General features: G+C 43.0%; 1 protein-coding gene across 2 annotated transcripts; it reads right to left on the reverse strand.

Annotated features, from left to right (window-relative positions):
* Positions 1-270: 270 nt before the first annotated feature.
* On the reverse strand, positions 271-18,391 carry lygl1 (lysozyme g-like 1). 2 transcript variants are annotated; one of them, XM_067997306.1, is made up of 5 exons: positions 18,248-18,391; positions 14,539-14,625; positions 12,564-12,760; positions 9,004-9,142; positions 271-2,612 (listed from the first exon to the last, which is right to left on the reverse strand). In XM_067997306.1, the coding sequence occupies exons 1-5, from the start codon at positions 18,261-18,263 to the stop codon at positions 2,479-2,481; spliced, it is 573 nt and encodes a 190-aa protein (XP_067853407.1). In that variant the 5' UTR covers positions 18,264-18,391; the 3' UTR covers positions 271-2,478. The 2 variants fall into 2 exon arrangements, with proteins under 2 accessions (XP_067853407.1, XP_067853408.1); XM_067997307.1 differs by lacking the exon at positions 14,539-14,625 and having other exon boundaries at positions 18,248-18,390.
* Between the last annotated feature and the right edge of the window lie 8,254 nt (positions 18,392-26,645).

The following is a 26,645-nucleotide window of genomic DNA, read 5'->3' on the forward strand; positions in this document are numbered from 1 at the left end:
GGAGGATGTTGCCATCTGTAGTGAATGAAGCAATCGTACTTCATTCATGGAGTTGTGGATCTCTCAAACATCTATCAGAGATGCCTTTTGAAGAGGAAACAAGATAAGTACGAGGGAGAAAGGAATAGAAGGATATGCAGATAGGGTGAGATGAAGTAGGGAGGGAGGAGGCTCGTGTGGAGCATATACATTGGCGTAGACCAGTTGGGCCAAATGGCCTGTTTCTGTGCTGTAAATTCTATGTAATACATTTAAACTGAAAACAGCAGCAAAAGTTTGAAATTTTCCTTTTATTCTAAATATTCAAGATGGCATGGAGCCACTTTTGTGTGTCTGTAAATTGATTCTCAATCATTGAGTTCCTTTAAAACTTCACATTGTGAGTGACTGACTGACTCTGTTGGGTTCAGTTGTTAAGTATATTAATTGTTTTGAATTAGGGTAAATTGAATTTGACAAAGAATTGGAAAGCTATAGAGTTATTGCGACCTGATTAAATTGGCCACAAAAAGAGGTTTTGTGCAGGACCTTTCCCTATTCTCAAGTCTGAAGTGTCACATTGATTAGTATTCTTTTGATTTTATTGCACTTTATCAGTTGTGGATTATTGTGTGGATTATTTCTAAGGATTGTGAGTATAATTTATAGGTAATCTAATATACTTGAAAAGGAAACATTTGCAGGACTATGAGGAAAGCCCTGATAGCTCTTTCAAAGAGCCAGCACAGGCACGATGGGCCGATTGGCCTCCTTCTGTGCTGTGTGATTCCATGAAATTTCATTTTTGAAAACAAGTAATTTTATAATTTACATGATGTAAGCCGTACATGTTTGCTCATTTTTCTGAGTGCACATTCTTGTGTATATATAAAATAACTATCAAAGGAAGGACTATAATGGCCACTTTAGCTCCTGCATTTCCAACCAAGGAGACCAATTTGAATTCCAGTTTTGACTGACATTCGTACTTGGGCTTCCCCTGGAGAGCACACAGCATGGTTTATTCAGGGCCCTGACATTGCACTGTGGGGCATTACCATGGGGGGGATTTTAACCCCCCAGAACGGGTGGCTTGGGGGCAGGTGGGAGTTGAAAATAGTTGTTTCTTGGGTCGCTGACCGCAACCCGGCTTTATTTCCGGGTTTAATGTCGGCGTTGTAAAAGTACGGGCTTCCCACCGGGAATGCAAAGTCTGAAAATTTTGCGGTTGCGACCCCAAAGGAACCAATTATTTTCAACTCCCACCCACCCGTTCTTGGGGTTTAAAATCACCCCGCCCCCCCATATGAGCACTTAATGGGTTTGTCTGAAATTCCTCTCTTTTAGTGCAGGCGATAAGCCTTTTTTAAAAATATAAACAGCTTAACTCCACTAAAGTAGCTGAGAGAGAAACTTCTGAAACACATTGAGCTTGCGTTAATATCCCACAATATAATTTCAAAATCCAGGTCTCAGCAACCTTAAATTTGTGAGGCACTGACTCTTCCAGTTGTCGCTGGCTGTTTTTAATTCCGCTTAATATTATGTAAACAACAAAAACTGACCAGTATTGTAAGAAAAGATAAAACTACTGAGGGTAGAGTTTCTGCTTTGGGCGCAACTGGAAAGTTCATTTGCATAATCATAAAATCTTCAATGAACCAGTTCAATCGGCAGAGTAAAAGAATATAACTTTTCTTTCCATTTCTAAAAGTATTCCTTGATGTGTTTAAGAGTGGAAACCTGGCGCAGTTTTATTAATGCAGCTGAAAATGGGTTTACCACCAAAAATAAGCATTTTCAGTAAGGGTAGTCAGTCCTCCACCTGCGAGTAACCCGATTTAAAATCGCTGAAAATGACTTTTAAAAAAGAAAACCTGTACTGAACCATTTAATAGTTTAATTGGTGTACACTAGCCAATTCCTCAGAAAATTAAACATTTTTCGATATGAAGAAACTTTTTTTTAAAAACGTGACTACTAGTGCCCGTGCACCAAAAAAAACCAAATGAGCGCATTTTGAAGAGCTTTCCTGAACCAGCGCAATCTCGAAATTTCGACCTGGGGGTGTGGCCGGTTTTGTGGGCAGGGCCTGATTTGGGTGAATTGAATCTTGAGCCAGCGTAAAAGCTCACGGAAATGGTTTTGGCCGTTACTCACTCACGTTTAAAACTCCCTGCTCTTTTGCACTGGTTTCGCCCGGATTCCGCTGATATTACAAGCGGAAGCTCGACCCCAGTGGCGTTTAATTTCTTATGCTCGTTTTTTGTTTTCAGAAATATTCAAGCTGTCGAATGCCATTTTGTTTGTGGTGTTGCATTTTATCGTTGATTTAAATTTCTTTGCGTTCCAGATTCAGTCAATCTTATTCACCAGTATTATACAGGGAAAAAAATCTTTTACAGGATTCTGACATTTCACATGCCACAATGTTCTAAGAATTGTTATCAGAGACAGAACATGCTGGTTAGCATCAATGAAAGGAGAATCAAAGTACAATTAATATCCATTATTCTTCAGCCACTGGGCCCTTGCAACCACATCATTAGCATAATCATTACCGGTCGTACCAATATCCATTCTTGCATAGGTTTGGACATTGCTTGGCCCAGCATTGTACGCTGAAATCCCACCTGCAGTAAACAGATCACACATTACATTTACAACAACAACAACTTGCATTTATATAGCGCCTTTAATGTAGTAAAACATCCCAAGGCGCTTCACAGGAGCGTAATCAGACAAAATTTGACACCGAGTCACAAAAGGAGATTAGGACAGGTGACCAAAAAGCTATGCTAAAGAGGTAGGTTTTAAGGAGGAGAGAGAGGCGGAGAGGCTAAGGGAGGGAATTCCAGAGCTTAGGGCCTAGGCAGTTGAAGGCATGGCCGCCAACAGTGGAGTGATAAATTTAAACCTGATACTGGTGTCCGCGCCGGCCATCAGCCCTGTCTACTCTAATCCCATATTCCAGCATTTGGTCCGTAGCCTTGTATGCTATGGCATTTCAAGTGCTCATCCAAATGCTTCTTGAATGTTGTGAGGGTTCCTGCCTCCACAACCCTTTCAGACAGTGAGTTCCAGACTCCAACCACCCTCTGGGTGAAAAAGTTCTTTCTCAAATCCCCTCTAAACCTCCCGCCTTTTACCTTGAATCTATGTCCCCTTGTTATAGAACCCTCAACGAAGGGAAAAAGCTCCTTAGTATCCATCCTATCTGTGCCCCTCATAATTTTGTACACCTCAATCATGTCCCCCCTCAGCCTCCTCTGCTCTAAGGAAAACAAACCCAATCTTCCCAGTCTCTCTTCATAGCTGAAGCGCTCCAGCCCTGGTAACATCCTGGTGAATGTCATTCTGTTTTGTAACAGGAGCATGATATAATGGAAAGCATCATTCTGCATGAAGGTAGAGAAGTGTTTTAATGGCTTATCTGCTTAAGGCCACAAGGTATAATTTTGTGAACTGACAAATTCCATGGTCAGTTAGAGATTAGCAGCAGACTTTTTCTCTTTCTATGCATGGTTGTAAAGAATGATTTGTTGGCATTTTCGACAAAGCAACTGATCTGGACCCCAAACTATCTATGACTATGCAAATGTCATCTCTGCCACAATTCAGACACTGTATATTGCAAATATCTGTTACATTTAAGAACAAAAAAAAAGTATAAAGAAGCTAAGGCAGTCATTTACGATGGAACAAAAATACTGGAGCCAGAATGTCTGCAGCTTCTTAATGGACCAATGTATGAACTCACCCAGTGTTTATTTATCAGACTTTTGAGGCCTTAAAGGGACACCTAATTAAGTACACTCTAGCAGTAGAATAATACCCTATCCTTATAAAATAACATTTCCTTGACTCACTGAGTGGTTCCATGGGAGATTTGCATGACATGTGCTTGTGTGTGCACATTTATATAATGTGTGTAGTATGCAACTATCCCATAGGTTATCACAAAGAGATGATAAACTATTTTGCAATGGAGGAGTTATGCCATGTAACACAAAATATATTGGGCCGCCTGATTTAAGATTGACAGATTAAGTCATATTCTGTTCTTATTACATTGTATTTTGGGATTTTTATCCATGTTTTGGGGGTTGAATTCCGTGACTCTTAATTTTTCAATGAAAACTGTAAATATTGTATACATGAGTGGCCTTTTTTACATATGTATTAAAAATCTTACATTTGTACGCACATTTTCTGTCCCTTTTTTTCCATTATAAGATGCAATGTCCTCATTTACAATGGAAAACATCCACAGGCAGCTGTCAGGCTGTAGTTGCACCCACCCCCAGTGGAGTGCTACCACTGGCTGGAGGGTGTAATTACAACGTGATGATTACAAGATGTGAACAGAGACTTGAAGGCAGCCCAAAATTTGTTTGACATCTGACAGTGTTTGGAGAAAACAATCCTGTCTGTATGGTTGAAATGGGATTGGCATATGAGCTTCAGCAGAGATTGGTAAGGACAGAGAGTGAACTTCTAACGGAGTAAATTGCTAACAGAGTGAGGACTTTCAACTGGGAACTTGGTGAGTGGGGGAATTAGGTGCAGAGGGGGAAGGAGGTGCGAAGCGATTTAAACCAAGGGCCTATAAACTAATCAACTTTTAAAACTTAAATTTTAAAAATAATTAGTAATTACTTAGTCTTTTTATGTTTTTTTAAAATCAGGCTGAATCCATTTACTAAATAGAATCACTTGAGATCTATATATTTGTCCTAGAAATAAACTACTGATAAATAAATAAATTCAAAACTAGAAAATGGCAGTCCAGGCTGTGTCAGGACTGTAAAATGTGGGAGTTTGTGGATAGCGAGACTGTCTCGGATTGCCACATCTGCAGTAAATGTCTCTGGCTTGAGCCACCCCGACACTTAAGGGAGGAGATTGTTAGTCAGCAGGGTAGTGGGAACCTAGGAGAGGTAGAGAAGGAGGTCCGCAGGCACTAGTCCTGTCCAACAGGTAAGAGGTACTTATTACCTGTGAGGATAAGGATGAAGGCTGCAGGGACGATGCCCAGAACGCTAATCGAGGCACCACAAAGCATGAGGCAGTCCAAGGTGAGGATGGGTGGTGGGGGGGGGAGCAGAATAGAAAGGTTGTAGTCATAGGGGATTTTCTATAATTGGGGATAGATAGCGTCCTCTGCAGTCTTGACCAAGAATCCAGGTGGGTGTGTTGCCTACCTGTGCAAGGGTAAAGGACATTGAGCAACTGGAGAAGAACTTGGAAAGAGAGGGGGAGGATCCAGTTGTTGTGGTCCATGTCGACACCAATGACATGAGAACAATAAGGAGGAGGTCCTGCTAAGGGAATATCAGAATCGAGGAATTAAATTAAAAAGCAGGACCTCACAGGTGGTGATCTTGGTATTACTACCCACGCCATGTGCTAATTGACATAGCGATAGGCAGGTTAGAAAGGTGAACGCATGGTTGAAAGACTGGTTTGGGAAGGAGGGGTTTCAGTACTGGGCCAGGAAGGAGCAGTACCAATGCGATGGGCTCTACCTGAACTGGATTGGGACCAGAGTCCTGGTGGAAAGGATAAATAGAGCAGTGGATAAGGTTTTAAGATGAGGGGAGGGATCTGGTAGCAATAACAAAAGCCTAAAGATAAAAAACAGGAGATGAATGTAAAGGTCAGACCAGGGTAAGGAATTAAGATAACAAACAGTCAAGGAACAAAAGTATAAAAGGACTGTTTAAAAATAAAGTAAAAGGAATAACTCTTAAAGATGAATTAAACTGCCTGTACAGCAACATAAACAGCGTCCAAAATAAAACAGGGGAACTGGAGGATAATCTGTAGCGTAGACCCAGATGTAGTAGGAACAACAAACATGGCTACATAAAGAACAGGACTGGCAACTAAATATTGCAGGTTATAACTTAATCAGAAAGGCTAGGGCAGGAAGGGGGTGGAGTAGCTGTACTAATTGCAGATAATATAATGGCAGTTGAAAATAGGAACATAACTGACAGAAGGATAGAAATGGAATCCATATCGATTGAAATAAAAGACAAGAAGGGATCGATCACATTAATAGAGTATACTACAGATCACCTAATAGTGGAAAAGAGGTGGGGGAAGCAATATGTGAAATGAGTAAAGGACATAGAAGAATAATCATGGGAGATTTTAACTACCCCCAAATAAACTGCCAAGAAGAGGTAGGTAAAGGGATACAGGGAATGGAGTTTTTACAATGTGTTCAGGACTCCTTTCTTACCCAGTATGTCAAAAGCCCAACACGAGAGGAAACACTGCCGGATTTAGTAATGGGAAATGAACCAGAACAGATAAGAGAAGTAAGCATAGGGGAAGTAAGCAATAGTGATCACAACATAAGGTTTAAGATAAAGATTGAGAAGGAAATAAGTAAGACAAAGACCAAAGTAATAAATTGGAAAAAAAGCTGATTTTAAAAGGGGATGAGAATGGAACTAGGGGAAAATAAACTGGAAAAATTTATAGACCAACAAAGAAATGGAATAGCAGTGGGAAACATTTAAAATGGTGATCAACAGAGTCCAGGAGAAATATATCCCACCAAAAAGCAAGAACAAACTAGCCAGTAATGATACATCATGGATGAATAAGGGCAAAGTTGAAACTAAATTAAAAAGACATACACATACAAAGCAGAGGATGACAAAAGGGAATACAAGAAGGTTAAGAAAGAAATAAAAAAAAATGGGAAGGCAAAGAGAAACTATGAAATTAAATTACTATATCTTTTGATATTACTTGATAAAGTATTCTACAAACACCCTAAGTAACAAAAGAAAAATGAGGCTAGGGATGGAGCCACTGAGGGACACACACAATAAACTCAAGTACCGACAGCGAAATGGCAGAAATAGTCAATAATGACTTTGCCTCGGTATTTACCAGGGAAACTAACATGGTGAGCATGACTTTAGAAGAAGAGATCAAAAACGGTATAGACATTTAAGATAGAAAAGGGGGAGATAATTGATAAACTAATCAAACTTCGAGGATAAAACCCCTGGTCTGGACGGAGAGATAGAGAGTAAGATAAAGCAGCAAAAAGGGGTGTACGACCGGTGTCGGGTTAATAACACAAGTGAGAACCAGGCTGAATATAGAAAGTTCAGCGGGGAAGTGAGAAAGGAAATAAGAGGGGCAAAGAGAGAGTATGAGAATAGACTGGCGGCCAACATAAAAGAAAATCCAAAAGTCTTCTATAGGCACGTAAACAGTAAATTGCTAGTAAGAGGAGGGGTGGGGCCGATTAGGGACCAAAAAGGAGATCTATTCATGGAGGCAGAGGGCATGGATGAGGTACTAAATGAATACTTTGCATCTGTCTTTACCAAGGAAGAAGATGCTGCCAGAGTCTCAGTAACGGAAGATGTAAGTGAGATACTGGATGGGCTAAAAATTGATAAAGAGGTGCTAGAAAGGCTAGCTGTACTTAAAGGAGATAAGTCACCTGGTCTGGATGGGAAACATTCTCGGTTGCTGAGGGAAGTAAGGGTAGAAATTGGGGAGGTATTGGCCATAATCTTCCAAACATCCTTAGATATGGGGGTGGTGCCAGAGGACTGGAGAATTGCGAATGTTAAACCCTTGTTCAAAAAAGGCTGTAAGGATAAACCCAACAACTATAGGCCAGTCAGTTTAACCTCAGTGGTGGGGAAGCTTTTAGAAACGATAATCCAGGACAGAATTAATGGTCACTTGGACAAGTGTGGAATGATTAGGGAAAGCCAATACTGATATGTTAAAGGCAAATTGTGTTTAACCAACTTGATAGAATTTTTTGATGAGGTTACAGAGGGTTGATGAGGGCAATGCAGCTGATGTGGTGTATGTGGATTTTCAGAAGGCATTCGATGAAGTGCCGCAAAATAGGCTTGTCATCAAAATTGAAGCCCATGGAATAAAAGGGGCAGTAGCAGCATAGATACAGAATTGGCAATGTAACAAGCAACAAAGAGTTGTGGTGAATGGTTGTTTTTCGGACTGGAGGGAGGTGCACAGTAGTGTTCCTCAGGGGTCGGTGCTGGGACCACTGCTTTTCTTGATATATATTAATGACTTGGACTTGGGTGTGCAGGGCACAATTTCCAAATTTGCGGATGACACAAAACCTGGAAGCGTAGTGAACAGTGAGGAGGATAGTGATAGACTTCGAGAGAATATAGACAGGTTGGTGACATGGACGGACACGTCGCAGATTAAATTTAATGCAGAAAAATGTGAGGTGATACATTTTGATAGGAAGAATGAGGAGAGGCAATATAAACTAGAGGGCACAACTCTAAAAGGGGTCCAGGAACAGAGAGATCTGGGGGCAGGTTGAGAAAGTGATTATAAAGCATTCGGGATCCTGGGCTTTATAAATAGGAGCATAGAGTACAAAAGCAAGATAGTCATGATGAACTTTTATAAAACACTGGTTTGGCAACAACTGGAATATTGTGTCCAGTTCTGGGCACCGTACTTTAGGAAGGATGTGAAGGCCTTGGAGAGGGTGCAGAAGTGATTTACTAGAATGATTCCAGGAATGAGGGACTTCAGTTATGTGGATAGATTGGAGAAGCTGGGGTTGTTCTCCTTAGAGCAGAGAAGGTTGAAAGGAGATTTGATAGAGGTATTCAAAATCATGAAGGGTCTAGACAGATTAGATAGAGAGAAACTGTTCCCAATGGCAGAAGGGTCAAGAACCAGAGGACATAGATTTAAGGTGATTGGCAAAAGAACCAAAGGTGACATGAGGAAAAACTTTTTTACACAGTGAGTGGTTGGAATCTGGAATGCACTGTCAGAGAGGGTGATGGAGACATATTGAATCATGGCCTTTTAAAAGGGAACTTTATAAATACTTGAAAGGAAAAAACTTGCAGGGTTACGGGGATAGGGTGGGGGAGTAGAACTAGCTGGATTGCTCTTGCATAGATCCGGCATACACTCGATGGGCCAAATGGCCTCCTTCCGTGCTGTAACCATACTATGATTCTACAAAAGGGCACAAACCTTTGAGTTGCTGTTCTTTGGTCCAAGTGGGAAACTTCTTTTCAATGCTTTTAATCATGTCAGTCAGTATCCGTGTCCCCTGTGTAAGATGTTCCTCGCTGTTCCAAGTTCCAACAGGTTCATGATATCTTTTGTCAACCTGAAATAAACACTACATTCTTTGCCATGTGTTGGGATCCATTTTGCAAAAGAAGTTTATTGAATTAAGCATGAACATAAAGATGAGTTGATGTTGAGTTTAATAGGGTGCTATTGTCGATGAGTAACTTTTTGTCAAAAAAAAAGTTTACTTGGCTTTTTCCAGCATAGCTACTCTGACATCACTGCTGTCTGCGTGATCTCGATGTGGCAGTAGCACTAATACGCCACTAAACCCAATATTGATAGCAGCTCCCAACCCGCAACCGCTACCGCTGAGGAGGATAAGAGCAGCAATATCAAGGGAGCACCATCACCCCCAGGTACCCCTCCACATCACACAACATCCAGGCTAGTCCTTCGTCGTCATTGAGTCAGTATCCTGGGAATTCCCTACCTCATCATATTGAGAGAGCCCCATCATCTCAAGGACTTCAGCCATTCCAGGAGAAGGGACACCACTACCTTCTTGGGGCAACTCGAGATGACAGTAAGAGCGGCCTTGCCAGCTTCGCCCATGTCCCGTCAACAAATAAAAAATATTAAAGCAACTATAGGTTTCACTGGTCATATCATTTCTCAACAATGATAAGAAACTAGACTAATATGAGCCAATTCAATGTACAATGGTTTTTTCTGGGTGGGGGGGGGGAAATTCCTCTTCATTTTTAATTTTAGCTTGCAATTGAGGTGTTTAAAATGTTAAAATGATTCAATAGGGTAGATACAGAGAAACTATTTCCTCTGGTGGGGAAATCTAGAACAAGGGGGATATAATCTTAAAATTAGAGCTCAGCCATTCATTAGCGAAATTAGGAGGCACTTTTTTGCACAGGATGCACTGCAGCAACTCGCCAAAGCTTCTTCGACAGCACCTCCCATACCCGCGACCTCTACCACCTAGAAGGACAAGAGCAGTAGGCACATGGGAACAACACCACCTGCACGTTCCCCTCCAAGTCACACACCATCCCGACTTGGAAATATATCGGCCGTTCCTTCATCGTCGCTGGGTCAAAATCCTGGAACTCCCTTCCGAACAGCACTGTGGGAGAACCGTCACCACACGGACTGCAGTGGTTCAAGAAGGCGGCTCACCACCACCTTCTCAAGGGCAATTAGGGATGGGCAATAAATGCCGGCCTCGCCAGCGACGCCCACATCCCATCAACGAATAATAAAAAAAAAACAAAGGGTAGTAGGAATTTGGAACTCTCCTAAAAGGATGTGGATGCTGGGGAACAATTGGAGCTTTCAAGACTGAGTTCGATAGATTTTTGTTGGGTAAGGGTATCAAGGGACATGGAGCAAAGGCGGGTAAATGGAGTTCAGGTGCTCGGCCTACTCTTGTTCCTATCAAGCAGGTTGTTGCTGCAGTACAGATCTTCTGCCAATAGGTGACAATGTTGCACCATGTGTACAGATTTGTGAAACTGGAGGCAACATAAACACACCATCTCAGATCCAATCTTCCACTTAGATTTCAGGCCAGCGCCCATTGCTATTAGGGTTAAAGTGGAGGCAGAACAGAAGAAATGGACTGATCAGGGCAACTGCCAGTGCTACGAAGAATTGGAGTTCTCCACCAGCTCCAAAACGGTGCGGAAACCATCAGCTGTTGTTGCTGACTCGTTGAATGTTGTTTGTTGCACAAGGTTTCTTTTACCAATTTCCCTAGGGTTCGGGGCATCATTTGTTGCACAAATGTAGCTCCATTGTGCCACGTCATAACGCACAGAAATAGAAGGGGCTATCACTCAATCAGTGTACGTGTGCTATGCCTCCAGCCCTACAACCCTCCAAGATCTCTGCATTCCTCCAATTCTGGCCTCTTGTGTATTTCGCACTTCCTTCACCGCACCACGGGCGGCCATGACTGCAGCTGTCTGGGCTCTAACCTCTTCACCTCTCTCCTCCTTCAAGGCGCTCCTTAAAAACCTACCTCTTTGACCAAGCTTTCGGTCACCTGTCTGAATCTCTCTTTATGTGGCTTGATGTCATATTTTGTCTGAACGCTCCTGTGAAGCACCTTGGGACATTTTACTACATCAAAGCTGCTACATAAATGCAAGTTATTGGTGTTGATGCAAGTTAGGGAGATTGCATGATTCCTACAATCTGCTATATTCGAGATGTGTTCCATGGAAATGATAAGCTGGATGGATGGCACCTGGGAGATTTCAGCTGTCTTGTTCAACCTTGTCATGGTGACTGATGTCATCAGGCAACAGTAGGGCAGAGGAGTGCTATAGTGGGTATGAAGTCATCTCAAAGGTGAGCAGTTTTTTGGAGCCTTTAACAACAGTCCTGCTGCCTGCCTCACTGTGAGGTGGCCCAACAGTACATCTCAGAGAAGGTATGAAAAGATGGCGGTGGTCACAGAGTCTGCCGACCTGAAATAATTACTGCCCGTCCAATGCTACCTGCCTCGAGGAGTGACATTGTGCAGTGTGTACCCATGCTTTCCTGTTAGTTGGATGCCCAGACCTTCCCTCCATCCCCCTTCAGAGGGCACAGTGACATCTAGGAGGTGCCAAGAAAACAGCAACAATCAACCCGTCTGCAGGTTGGTTGGGTTTTTACCGCTGTGAATAGTGGCGCTGGTGGAGATATGGGCTGAAACAGAGTCCGGCTGTCTGCTGCTGATCGTTACAATTATCTGTACAATGGGACAAAGCGTTGAGCCTCAGTTCCTGGTGTTTTCCAACACTTGCCCCCTGCCCCTGCCCTTTCCCCCCTGCCCCTTCCCCCCCGGCCCCAAAAAAAGTGTAATTAGACTTCATCTTTTGTGTTCTAGAAATTGTTTAATTCCCATTAATTAAAGTGATAAAATGGAATGTTTTGTAAAAGCGCATTCTTGCTCGGTCTTTTTGATATTTTTGAGTTTAAGATCAGTTTGCAAGCTACTATTTTCATTATACCAGCGTACCCAGTACCAGGCAAATGCCAGCTGGAATGGGAGAAGTTGGATTCAATGTGTTAATATTTTCAAATTACGTCAACATCAGAACCGCCGTGTTCTGTGAACTGATGTCTGGTATTATGGGAAACAGAGGCTGGGCATTCAACGATCATCTGATTCCACCAGAATTTCCAGTTTGAGAAAGGCAAGAAGGCAGCCAGCTATTTACTTCTCCCTTCACTCAGATGCAACCCTTTTCTCTTGTGTGTCTCAGAACTCCAGCCTCGTGAATTCATTGGAGTCAAGGGGCACTTTCCATTCCTTCTCTTGGGAGATGGAGGGGCACAGCATTGGTCTCGTACCTATCCACTACACTGACAATCCAATTTTTTACCCTCTCTCCCTTGGTAGTATTAGGGATTCAGCCATTAAATTATAGCCAGTGGCTAATTTCGCCACGGCGGATCTAACACGTGCCAAGGAGAAAGCTTGCTATGTCACAAAGTGCCTTGCTTCTTACCTGCATGAGGCCAAATCCATTTCCATTGTCGCCCCAGCCATTTACTAAGGTATTGCCACCGCGAGTTTCACGGGACATGATCGCCTTGATTATGGTCGGGTCTATCTGATTAGCACAGGCGACTCTATTTATCGAAGTCTCATACTTGTTCACCCTCTGCAGGTCAGTCTCCATCAACTTGTGAGAAGCTGCCACACCTGTAAAAACAGAAGCAAAAAAAAAAATCCTGCTACAGATTCACATTCCATTTGATTTAGAATCATAGAAGTTTACAACATGGAAACAGGCCCTTCGGCCAACATGTCCATGTCGCCCAGTTTATACCACTAAGCTAGTCCCAATTGCCTGCACTTGGCCCATATCCCTCTATACCCATCTTACCCATGTAACTGTCCAAATGCTTTTTAAAAGACAAAATTGTACCCGCCTCTACTACTGCCTCCGGCAGCTCGTTCCAGACACTCACCACCCTTTGAGTGAAAGAATTGCCCCTCTGGACCCTTTTGTATCTCTCCCCTCTCACCTTAAATCTATGCCCCCTCATTATAGACTCCCCTACCTTTGGAAAAAGATTTTGACTATCTACCTTATCTATGCCCCTCATTATTTTATAGACTTCTATAAGATCACCCCTTAACCTCCTACTCTCCAGGGAAAAAAGTCTCAGTCTATCCAACCTCTCCCTATAAGTCAAACCATCAAGTCCCGGTAGCATCCTAGTAAATCTTTTCTGCACTCTTTCTAGTTTAATAATATCCTTTCTATAATAGGGTGACCAGAACTGTACACAGTATTCCAAGTGTGGTCTTACTAATGTCTTGTACAACTTCAACAAGACATCCCAACTCCTGTATTCAATGTTCTGACCAATGAAACCAAGCATGCTGAATGCCTTCTTCACCACCCTATCCACCTGTGACTCCACTTTCAAGGAGCTATGAACCTGTACTCCTAGATCTCTTTGTTCTATAACTCTCCCCAACGCCCTACCATTAACGGAGTAGGTCCTGGCCCGATTCGATCTACCAAAATGCATCACTTCACATTTATCTAAATTAAACTCCATCTGCCATTCATCGGCCCACTGGCCCAATTTATCAAGATCCCGTTGCAATCCTAGATTTAACCTTACCTAGCTTCCTATGTTATGGATCTTATATTTAACAATTAAAACAGCAACGCTCATCCTGAATAATTTTCTAACCGACTCGTAAACATAATTTTTTTTCTCCATGGTTCCCTCCCAGTTCTTGATCGGAAGACTTATTGTGGTTCCATGTTCAGGCAGGTCTCACTAATCCACCACACTTTCTTTGTGTGTGAATCTCGAAGGTGTTTAGACAGCGATCCATCAGTATCATAGTCTGGCTCCATCTAAACCTGCCCTGGTCCAACGCCCACCCAACTCTTTTTCAATTACTGGGAAACCTGCCTGATATGAAGTGCACAATTCCTCCCCATAGGAACACCTCCCGTTTATCTAGGTCCAGATTTGGGGAGACAGGGATTAGGGACCCCCAAGTTTGCATGGTGGTAATGCTGGAATTTAACCAGCTAAAACCACCCAGCCTATGTTGTGAGTCCACCAAGGACTGCCCTACCCTTTAAGGTTTTGGTTAGCAGCAGATAGGGAAGAATCCTAGCCCTCCCAACCTGTAGTTTCCAATAGTATGCCAACTTGCCTGGTCAATATAAATGGTAGTGCTGTGGATCTGGACAAATGACAAATTACTGAGGAAGCCTTTCTAGTCTTTTTGAACCTCTGTACCTGAATCAAAAGAATCCCTGATAAGACCAGTATAATTTTTCAATAACAGAATGCATCTTGACCATAAAATGTAGACTACATACAGTAGTGTTAGAAGCATTTTATAATTACTGTGAATTGGAGCACAATCACTCGCAGGATATTTCCATATGTTGCAGCCGCACATCTGTGATATCACGCTAGCTATTAGTCACATCCATCGCTTACCGTGATATTTCAATTTGTCCTGATTTGCAGTCGCCTGGGAAGCACCTGTTGTGTCAACCTTTGTAATATCGCCATAGATGGAACGCCCTCGTAAAATGGGAAAAAATGACTAAATTATGTTTAAATGACAAACAGAAACATAACACGAGAATAGTGTTTCTGCTCCTCCTTTCTTCTTGCACCAGTTGAAACATGAAGTACAATTTTTGGGGTATGTTCAAAGCCACTGCCAACATTAAGGTAACAGAGTCTTGCCAACTGAACTCTGTTGGTTCCAGTCAGATGCCCTGCAATGGAATGAACGTTTGGTCTTGTAGGAGACACTATGCATATTTCCTCTCCTTAAAGATTCAATAGTAACTTTCAAAAAGAAATTGGAGATATATTTGAAAAGGAAAAAATTGCAGGGCGATGGGGAAAGAGCGGGAATAATTGGATCACTCTTTCAAAGATATTTGACATGAGATATTTAGGCAGTACAGGTGAATTCCTGAATGTAAGAAATACAGGATCCACTTATGGGAGATACCAGAGCTGTTAAAACCCAAGAGACTATCTAAGGCAGACCCAAAATTTATGACAGTAACAGAGGTCAAAGGGCATTGTAGGCAAAACTAATGTACATTTAAAGATTGAGTTTATTGCAATATGAGGAAGGTGGGACTAATTGGATAGCTCTTTCAAAGAGCTGGAAAAGGCATGATGGGCCAAAGGTCCTCCTTCCATGCAATAAAATTCTATGATTCTCTGATTAGGGCAAGTAATTTATGATCAGTCAGAAATTTAATACCTTCACTGCCTCCAGGACATTTTATATAAAACTGCTGTGCATGGGCAGCAAGTCCGGCTACGAATGTAGAATTGCCGGAAGATGTCACTCTCTGGCAAACCACCCGTCTTAACTACGATCTTTCACGTGTTGTATCCTTAAAGTTTAAAGGGAGAATCATCACAATCTGCTCTTGGGGACCTTTTAGTGACTGGTTACCAGAGGGCATGCAAAGGTTTGGCAGCAGATCACCCGGGGCTGATCTCCCAGCTTTGGGTAACGAGGCCCAGAAAGAGAAAAGGAAGAAATCATTTTAAGAATTGAATGCAATAGGTGGAGGATTGAAGTGCCATTACTCATGGACTCATTTAGCAAACACGTTGGGTGGTCTCCATAGAAAGGTGAGGACATTTTAGATCACTGGGACTGATTCTGGGTAAAAAGAGACGACAGGGCAGGTGGATTGTCAGGCAAGGGCAGACAGATTGGCTGCCAATATAGAGAATTGCCTGGAAACAAAAGGGAGGGTGGAGATATGCTGAAGGTGGTGATCAGATTTCCAGGATGTAACTCTTGACACCCTCAAGCCAAGCTCCCGAATTCCCCAGATTCCTTCCCCGTCCACGTGATACTCCTCCACCTCCTCCTGACCACTTTATTGCCCACATCCCTGCACCGACTGATTTTCGTTCCTCCCTGATTTCCTTTCCCCAGTCTCTAAGACACCAGAATACAGAAACAGCACTACGGCCTTGTATACATGTATTCGTTACAGTCTAAATTTTAAAGTTAACTTGCAGATATTACATACATAGAAGCAACATTCTGCTGCCTTAAACAGGCAGGCAGATACACCAGCACTGGCCTTGCAAGGCTTCACACCTGTCCTCCATACTGTCGTCTAGCAGAGCGGTTGGAGTGGTGTGGGCCTGGCCCAGGGAAGGGGTGATGGCGAAAGGGGTCATGGAAATGGGGACGCCACTCAAAGCGCCTCCCACAGCGTAAGGAAGGCTGGGATAGCCTCACTTCTTGCTAACATTCCCTGCCCCTCGCACCATCAGAGCAAGAGCAGGAAGGCATCTGCAGTGCTTTACACCAGAGGAGCACCTGCAGGAGTGACAGGTCGGGCAGGAAACGGGCTTGGCAGCTACTGGGTGACTGAGGAAAGCCTGAATGCTTTATTTTTAGCCAAGTAAGAGGCTTTCCCCAGTCTCTAAGACACCAGAATACAGAAACAGCACTACGACCCTGTATACATGCATTTGTTACAGTCTAAATTTTAAAGTTAACTTGCAGATATTAGATTCAAGAAGGGGAGTAGGGAAAAACCGGGGAACTACAGGCCAGTGAGCCTAACATCAGTGGTAGGAAAATTATTGGAAAAAATTCTGAAGGACAAAATTAGTCTCCACTTGGAGAAGCAAGGATTAATCAGGGATAGTCAACATGGCTTTGTCAAGGGAAGATCATGTCTGACTAATTTGATTGAATTTTTTGAGGGGGTGACTAGGCGTGTGGATGAGGGTAACGCAGTGGATGTGGTATACATGGATTTCAGTAAGGCCTTCGATAAAGTCCCCCACAGGAGACTGGTCAAGAAGGTACGAGCCCATGGAATCCAGGGTGCCTTGGCACTTTGGATACAAAACTGGCTTAGTGGCAGAAGGCAGAGGGTGATGGTCGAAGGTTGTTTTTGTGACTGGAAGCCTGTGGCCAGTGGGGTACCACAGGGATCGGTGCTGGGTCCCTTGCTGTTTGTGGTCTACATTAACGACTTGGATATGAATGTAAAAGGTATGATCAGTAAGTTCGCTGATGATACAAAGATTGGTAGGGTGGTAAATAGCGAGGAGGATAGCCTCAGTCTGCAGGACGATATAGATGGGTTGGTCAGATGGGCGGAACAGTGGCAAATGGAATTTAACCCGGAAAAGTGCGAGGTGATGCACTTTGGAGGGACTAACAAGGCAAGGGAATACACAATGAATGGGAGGACACTAGGCAAGACAGAGGGTCAGAGGGATCTTGGTGTGCAAGTTCACAGATCCCTGAAGGCGGTGGAACAGGTAGATAAGGTGGTAAAGAAGGCATATGGGATACTTGCCTTTATTAGCCGAGGCATAGAATATAAGAGCAAGGAGGTTATGATGGAGCTGTATAAAACACTGGTTAGGCCACAGCTGGAGTACTGTGTGCAGTTCTGGTCGCCACACTACAGGAAGGATGTGATCGCTTTGGAGAGGGTGCAGAGGAGATTCGCCAGGATGTTACCAGGGCTGGAGCGCTTCAGCTATGAAGAGAGACTGGGAAGATTGGGTTTGTTTTCCTTGGAGCAGAGGAGGCTGAGGGGGGACATGATTGAGGTGTACAAAATTATGAGGGGCACAGATAGGATGGATACTAAGGAGCTTTTTCCCTTCGTTGAGGGTTCTATAACAAGGGGACATAGATTCAAGGTAAAAGGCGGGAGGTTTAGAGGGGATTTTAGAAAGAACTTTTTCACCCAGAGGGTGGTTGGAGTCTGGAACTCACTGTCTGAAAGGGTTGTGGAGGCAGGAACCCTCACAACATTCAAGAAGCATTTGGATGAGCACTTGAAATGCCATAGCATACAAGGCTACGGACCAAATGCTGGAATATGGGATTAGAGTAGACAGGGCTGATGGCTGGCGCGGACACGATGGGCCGAAGGGCCTCTATCCGTGCTGTATAACTCTATGACTCTATGACTATGACTCTATTACATACATAGAATTTATAGCACAGAAACTGGCCATTAGACCCAACTGTGTTTATGCTCCGCAGGAGCCTCCTTCCACTCAACTTCATCCAACCCTATCTGCATATCCTTCTTTTACATGTTTTGACTGCAATTCTATTAAAGTTGATTTGAGAAACTAACTTCTAATAACTGGCTAATGGAGTATCAGAAGGACTTACCAACTGGTGAGCACATTGTTGCTGTTACTTGTTGTCGCTGCAGGTCGAATGATCTTCGGTTAGAAAACTATGCGATTGCGTCGTTATATAAAGGGCGTACACTAGCTCTCAGTATTTCTCGGAAATGACAGGATGTACGATCAGGTTGTGTAATATAAAAGGGATGTTGCTAACAATTGATCTCAATCACTCCACCCTGTAATTCTCTGTCGTTTTAGCTGCAAGTGTCCTCCCCAGCGATTTGTTGGTGCTTAAAGTGCCTACAGTTGGTAACCAGTCAAAAGGTGCTACAGATGTGTGCAGAAGTTTCTAAAGGGGACTTTCTGATTCCACAGTCAGCTAACTCCATCTTTTCACGTGTTTAATTTGGTAATGAGCTTATCAGTCAGACAGCTTCTGCACTGTGACAGACCCCTGCTGGAGAGTGAAGAGAAGTAAACTAATGAATTTTATAATATACTGAGTATAATGCTTTTTATTTGTAATATATTGTAAAATGTAATATTTATTTTATGATGTACTGTACTATGTTTCATCTGTTTTCCTTCAGTTTTAGATAACCTCTAATGGAAATCATTATGTAATGTTGTGGCATTTTCTTTTTGCTGATTATGTTTTACTTCAGTTCCCGTGATAGCTTATATGCAATCTAGTTATGTTCTTCAAACCAACATTTTCATACAATTACATAGAAGTTGACAGCACAGAAACAGGCCATTCGGCCCAACTGATCTATGCTGGTATTTGTGCTCTACACGAGCCACCTCAAACCCTGTCACCAAAGCCTTCTATTCCTTTCTCCCTCATGTGTTTATCTAGCTTCTCCTTAAATGCATCTATGCTATTCACCTCAACAACTCCATGTGGTAGTGAGTTCCAGATTCTAACCATTCTCTGGGTAATGTTTCTCCTGAATTCCTGACTAAACTTATAGCTAAATAAAAATTAAAAAAAATATTGACAAGTAATTTACCTCAAATGTGTTACCACAAGCATTCTGAAGTAAAATCTATTTTATAGTTTATTAAAAAAAATCATCTCCGAGGAGCAAAGGAAGCAATCGGGGGGCTCCTTTGATCAGACTTAACTGGAAAGACTTGCAAGAGGCATACAGCTCATTGACATTTCATGTGTCCGGTGTGCCCCACAGAACAGGAAGCAAAGTTAAAGTCACAGAACACTCCAAGAAGATAATTGAAAATTTTTATCTAGTCTGTCACTGGGTTGTATTTTTTTTGCACAGATTTTTAAAGAGAAATGTGGTCATTTATTTCAGTGCTGTTTGTGGGGCCTTGCTGTGGGCAAATTGGCTGCTGTGTTTCCTACATTACAACAGTGACTACACTTCATAAGTACTTCATTGGCTGTAAATTGCTTTGGGACGTCCTGAGATCGTGAAAGGCGTTATATAAATGAAAGTTCTTTCTTTTACTGCCTGATTCCCGTTCCTGATCTGCCCTCTGCCATTTTTGTTGGGGTCTTGGCAAGGATGGCCTAGGTATCTGCCTGTTTCAGGCAGGAACCTCATTAAGATATGTAAATTGGGCTGCTATGATGTACATGATAGCCAGCATGGATTTGTGAAAGGTAGGTCGTGCCTGACAATCCTGATTGAATTTTTTGAAGAGGTGACTGAAGTAGTGGACAGGGGAATGTCAATGTTATTTATATGGACTTCCAGAAGGCATTTGATAAGGTCCCACATAAGAGACTGTTAGCAAAGATAGAAGCCCATGGAATCGAGGGAAAAGTACGGACTTGGTTAGGAAGTTGGCTGAGTGAAAGGCGACAGAGAGTAGGAATAATGGGTAGGTACTCACATTGGCAGGATGTGACTAGTGGAGTCCCGCAGGGATCTGTCTTGGGGCCTCAATTATTCACAATATCTATTAACGACTTAGATGAAGGCATAGAAAGTCTCATATCTAATTTGCCGATGACACAAAGATTGGTGGCATTGTAAGCAGTGTAGATGAAAACATAAAATTACAAAGTGATATTGATAGATTAGGTGAATGGGCAAAACTGTGGCAAATGGAATTCAATGTAGGCAAATGTGAGGTCATCCACTTTGGATCAAAAAAGGATAGAACAGGGTACTTTCTAAATGGTAAAAAGTTAAAAGCAGTGGATGTCCAAAGGGACTTAGGGGTTCAGGTACATAGATCATTGAAGAGTCATGAACAGGTGCAGAAAATAATAAGGCTAATGGAATGCTGGCCTTTATATCTAGAAGACTGGAGTACAAGGGGGCAGAAGTTATGCTGCAGCTATACAAAACCCTGGTTAGACCACACCTGGAGTACTGTGAGCAGTTCTGGGCACCGCACCTTCGGAAGGACATATTGGCTTTGGAGGGAGTGCAGTGTAGGTTTACTAGAATGATACCCGGACTTCAAGGGTTAAGTTACGAGGAGAGATTACACAATTTGGGGTTGTATTCTCTGGAGTTTCGAAGATTAAGGGGTGATCTGATCAAAGTTTATCAGATATTAAGGGGAACGGATCGGGTGGATAGAGAGAAACTATTTCCGCTGGTTGGGGATTTTAGGAGTAGGGGGCACAGTCTAAAAATTAGAGCCAGACCTTTCAGGAGCGAGATTAGAAAACATTTCTGCACACAAAGGGTGGTAGAAGTTTGGAACTCTCTTCCGCAAACGGCAATTGATACTAGCTCAATTGCTAAATTTAAATGTGAGATAGATAGCTTTTTGGCAATCAAAGGTATTAAGGGATATGGGCCAAAGGCGGGTATATGGAGTTAGATCACAGATCAGCCATGATCTTATCAAATGGCGGAGCAGGCACGAGGGGCTGAATGGCCTATTCATGTTCCTATGATGTGGTGTATATCGACTTCCAAAATGTGTTTGATAAAGTGCCGCATAATAGGCTTGTCATCAAAGTTGAAACCCATGGAATAAAAGGGGCAGTGGCAGCATAGATACGAAATTGGCTAAGTAACAGTAAGCAGAGAGTAGTTGTGAACGGTTGTTTTTCAGACTGGAGGGAGGTACACAGTGGTGTTCCCCATGGGTCGGTGCTGGGACCACTGCTTTTCTTGATATATATTAATGACTTGGACTTGAGCGTCCAGGGCACAATTTCAAAATTTGCAGATGACACAAAACTTGGAAGTGTAGTAAACAGTGAGGAGGATAGTGATAGACTTCAAGAGGATATAGACAGGCTGGTGGAATGGACGGACACGTGGCAGATGAGATTTAAAGCAGAGAAGTGTGAAGTGATACATTTTGGTCGGAAGAATGAGGAGATGCACTATAAACTAAAGGGTACAATTCAAAAAGGGGTGCATGACCAGAGGGGTCTGGGGAATATGTGCACAAATCTTGGAAAGTAGCAGGACAGGATGAGAAAGCGGTTAAAAAAGCATACGGGATCCTGGGCTTTAAAAATATAACAACACCAAGTTATAGTCCAGCAATTTTATTTTAAATTCACAAGCTTTCGGAGGCTTCCTCCGAAAGCTTGTGAATTTAAAATAAAATTGCTGGACTATAACTTGGTGTTGTAAAATTGTTTACAATTGTCAACCCCAGTCCATCACCGGCATCTCCACATCTTTAAAAATATAGCCATAGAGTATAAAAGCAAGGACGCTATGATGAACTTTTATAAAACACTGGTTTGGCCACAACTGGAGTAATGTGTGCAGTTCTGGCCAGCTTACTTTCGGAAGGATGTGAAGGTCTTAGAGAGGATGCAGAAGAGATTTACTAGAATGGTTGCAGGGATGAAGGTCTTCAGTTACGTGGATAGGCTGGAGAAGCTGGGGTTGTTCTCCTTAGAGCAGAGAAGGTTGAGAGGAGATTTGTTAGAGGTATTCAAAATCATGAAGGGTCTAGACAGAGTAGATAGAGAGAAACTGTTCCCACTTGGCAGATGAGTCAAGAACCAGTGGACATAGATTTAAGGTGATTGGTAAAAGAACCAAAGGCGACATGAGGAAAAACTTTTTTACGCAGCGAGTGGTTATGATCTGGAATGCACAGCCTAATGGGGTGGTGGAGGCAGATTCAATCATGGCTTTCAAAAAGGAATTGGATAAGTACTCGAAGGGAAAAATTTGCAGGGCTACGGGGAAAGCGCAGGGGAGTGGGACTAGCTGGATTGCTCTTGCAGAGAGCCAGCACGGACTCGACGGGCCGAATGATGTAACTATTCTATGATTCCATGATTCTCTCACAGAAAGTTAACATGCAGGTACAACAAGCAATTAGGAAGACAAATGGTATTTTGGCCTTTATTGCAAGGGGGTTGGAGTATAAGAGTACGGTAGTATAGTGGTTATAGTGATTATGTTACTGAACTAGTAATCCAGAGGCCCGGACTAATAGTCCAGCGACATGAGTTCAAATCTCACCACGGCAGCTGGGGAATTTAAATTCAGTTAATTAAATAAAAATCTGGAATAAAAAGCTTGTATCAGTAATGGTAACCATGAAACTACTAAATTGTCATTAAAAAAAAACCCATCTGGTTCACTAATGTCCTTTAGGGAAGGAAACCTGCCGTCCTTACCCGGTCTGGCCTATATGTGACTCCAGACCCACACCAATGTGGTTGATTCTTAACTGCCCTCTGAAATGGCCTAGCAAGCCACTCATTTGTACAATCCTGCTACAAAAAGACATACGGCTCAGCACCACCTTCTCAAGGGCAATTAGGGATGGGCAATAAATGCCGGCCTTACCAGCAATGTCCACATCCCATGAATGAATTAAAAAAAGGAATAAGGAGGTCTTGCTTCAATTATATAGGGCTCTGGTGAGACCACACCTGGAGTACTGTGTACAGTTTTGGTCTCCTTACCTAAGGAAGGATATATTTGCCTTAGAGGGGGTGCAACAAAGGTTCACTAGATTGATTCCTGGGTTGTCCCATGAGGAGAGATTGAGTAAAATGGGCCTACATTCTCTGAAGATTAGAAGAATGAGAAGTGATCTCATTGAAACGTATACAATTCTTAGAGGGCTTGACAGGGTAGTTGCTGAGAGGCTGTTTCCCCTGGCTGGAGAGTCTAGAACTAGGGGGTCTTAAGATAAGTGTTCGTCCATTTAGGACTGAGATGAGGAAAAATTTCTTTATATAGAGGGTTGTGAACCTTTGGGATTCTCTACCCCAGAGGGCTGTGGATGCTCAGTCGTTGAGTAATTTCAAGGCTGAGATCGATGGCTATTTGGACACTAAGGGAATCAGGGGATATGGAAGTAAGGTGGGAAAGTGGAGTTGAGGTAGAAGATCAGCCTCTTATTGAATGGAGGAGCAGGCTCGAGGGGCCGTACAGCCTACTCCTGCTCCTATTTCTTATGTTCTTCACAGTTACTGGTGCCATCCATCTTTCACGGCACTACCATCAGCAACCCATATTTTGCTGTGCATTCACATGACTGGTAATAGCTTACAGCTGGAGTGGGTTCATCGATGGCATAAGTGCAACTGGGGATGGCCGTCAGTAATTGCTGCCTTGTCCAGATGTTCCAGTATAAGAACCTGTGTAATGAGAAAGGCAACAAAGTAGCCTTGAAGGCCATGGTAGTCAGCTATTTATTTAAATACTTTCTCTCACAATTGTCCTCCATGTCTCTGGACTTCATCTTTATGGGTTCCCTGCAATCAGCAACCCTTTCCAGTGAGCTCATACTTACCTGCCATGTTCACGCCCCCTGTTATTCTGTTCCCATTCAGAGTGTTCATCACTTCAGGCATTAAATTACCCGAGTGCCACTGGTGGGAAATTTAAACATTGTTATAGAGAAAGAACTTGGATTTATATAGTGCCTTTTGCAACCTCAGGGTGTTCCAAAGCACTTTACAGCCAAAGAAGTACCTTTGAAGTGTCATCACTGTTGTAATGTAGGAAACGCGGGAGCCAATTTGTGCACAGCAAGCTCTCACAAACAGCAATGCGATAATGACCAGATCATCTGTTTTGGTGATGTAGGTTGAGGGATAAATATTGGCCACTACACGGGGAGAGATCTCCCCTGCTCTTCTTCGAAATAGTGGCCGCGGAATCTTTTACACCCACCTGAGAGGGCAGACAGGGCCTTGGTTTAACGTCACATCCGAAAGACATATGGATATCTCACCGCCATGACTAAATTCTACCACAGGGCAGCTCTAAAATACTAAAATCAGCTGTACGATAGACATCTGTCTTTAGGGAGGCAGAGGGCATCATCAGTGATGTCTGGTGACCAGGTGAGACATGACTAACTTAAGCCAGCTTGTTTCCATGGCAATTGGCCCCTTTATGAATGCGCCTATATCCTGTGCCACAGTCCCAGGACATAGGAAGATAGGAATAGGAGGTAGGCCATTTAACCCCTCGAGCCTGTTCCACCATTCAATCGAATCATGGCTGATTTGTGACCTAACTCCATATACCCTTCTTAGCCCCATATCCCTTAATATCTTTGGTTAACAAAATCTATCAATCTCAGATTTAAAATTAACAATTGAGCTAGCATCAACTGCCGTTTGTGAAAGAGAATTCCATACTTCTACCACCCTTTGTGTGTAGAAGTGTTTCCTAACTTCACTCCTGAAAGTCCTGGCTCTAATTTTTAGCCTATGTCTTCTAGTCCTAGACTCCCCAACCAGTAGAAATAGTTTCTCTCGATCTACCCTATCAGTTCCCCTTAATAGCTTGAAAACTTTGATTAAATCACTCCTTAATCTTCTAAATTCCAGGGAATACAACCCTAGTCTGTGTAATCTCGCCTCGTAATTTAACCCTTGAAGTCCAGGTATCATTCTAGTAAATCTACGCTGCACTCCCTCCATCTGCCTACCTGTCATTTTCGATGTAGTTTTTTTTTGTGATGAAATGGCAGAAACAAAAGAGGGAAGCGATTGCACCTGACCATCAGAAGGCTGAACCGTCCGTCACTATCAACTACCACAGCCTAGGTGAGGCAGGGACCTTCACTCACCTCACCTGATGAGTTGCCTCCAGGGGCATACACAGGGCAGCTCGCAAATGTCCACCACCCCCAGTTCTGCCTGTTAAGCCTTACTTACCACTGACTGTTTGAAATCCAGCTCTTCACCGAAAGGAGAGGCATTTGGCCCATACTGCACTCCACAAGTCCCAGGCTGGAATCGAGATGATTGGGTAATTCCCTTACCTGTCAATCATGCCTGGAGACTGCACTGCTGGGAGTGACTGGGGAATTGATGGCGTGATTGACCTGGGGATTTACCCAATCATCTCCATTTCTCTGGCCGTAAGTCCCGTCCCTGCCTCCAACTCATTGGTTGACACAATGGTGTCAGGAGTGGGGCAGGACTTGCAGCATGATTGATTGAGGGGGGGGGGGGGAGTGATTTATCTACTCATCTCCATCTTGGCCCGGGTATAGCGGTGACGTTGCATGGTGGGAGGCTGATTTTCCGCCAGGATACCCAAAGACACAAGAGGTTTGCAGGCCTCAAGCCTTTTTCTTTGCACGTGCTTCCCCCCACAGCTTGGTCCTGGATCTCACACGTGAGCTAGAGGAAACCTTTTCATTCTTTTTAAACCTATGTACCTGAATCAAAAGAGTCCCTGACAAGACCGGTATAATTTTTTATTTACAAATTTTGACTGTAAAATACAGATTATCTTGTGGTAGTAATAGCCTTTTACATGACCAAATTACCTTAATGTTGGCAAGACTTGTGGGATATTTCCATGTACCACATCCAAAGCACAGTGGTATTTCTTTAAACAGTCATATATTTACCCTCCGTAAATTGAGCTCATCCAAAACTCTGCTGCCGCATATCCTGACTTGCACCAAGTCCTGTTCACCCATCACTCTTGTTCTCGTTGACCTATATTGGCTCCCAGTCTGGCAACGCCTCGATTTTAAAATTCTCATCCTTGTTTTTAAATCCCTCCATGGCCTCGCCCCTCCCTATCGCTGTAACCTCCTCCAGCCCTACAACCCTCCGAAATCTCTGCGCTCCTCCAATTCTGGCCTCTTGCGCTACCCCGATTTTCATCGCTCCACCATTGGCGGCCGTGCCTTCAGCTGCCTAGGCCCTAAGCTCTGGAATTCCCTCCCTAAACCTCTCCACCTCTCTAACTCTCTCTCCTCTTTTCCGATGCTCCTTAAAATCTACCTCTTTGACCAAACTGCCCTAATATCTCTTTATGTGGCTCAGTATCAAATTTTTGTCTGATTACGCTCCTGTGAAGCGCCTTGGGACGTTTTACTACGTTAAAGGCGCTATATAATTGCAAGTTGTTATATTAAATATTTTTAAAATTCAAAGTATAAATTATATTCTGCACTCAGCACCAATGGCAGCCTGTCCTTTTTTTGCGATCTTCTGTGTCAACCTTTGTAATATCATCATAGACCGAGGCTTAAGGCATAAACAGAAA

Source organism: Heptranchias perlo, chromosome 15 (assembly GCF_035084215.1).
Source record: "Heptranchias perlo isolate sHepPer1 chromosome 15, sHepPer1.hap1, whole genome shotgun sequence".
NCBI classification, from domain to species: Eukaryota; Metazoa; Chordata; class Chondrichthyes; order Hexanchiformes; family Hexanchidae; genus Heptranchias; species Heptranchias perlo.

Excerpts from the sequence above, each read along its gene's own strand:
- lygl1 (XM_067997306.1), bottom strand. Across the intron at positions 12,761-14,538 it reads GGACAAATTGAAATATCACG|GTGTGGCAGCTTCTCACAAG; the intron begins GTAAGCGATGGA and ends CTGTTTTTACAG. Across the intron at positions 2,613-9,003 it reads CAAAGAACAGCAACTCAAAG|GTGGGATTTCAGCGTACAAT; the intron begins GTTTGTGCCCTT and ends TGTTTACTGCAG.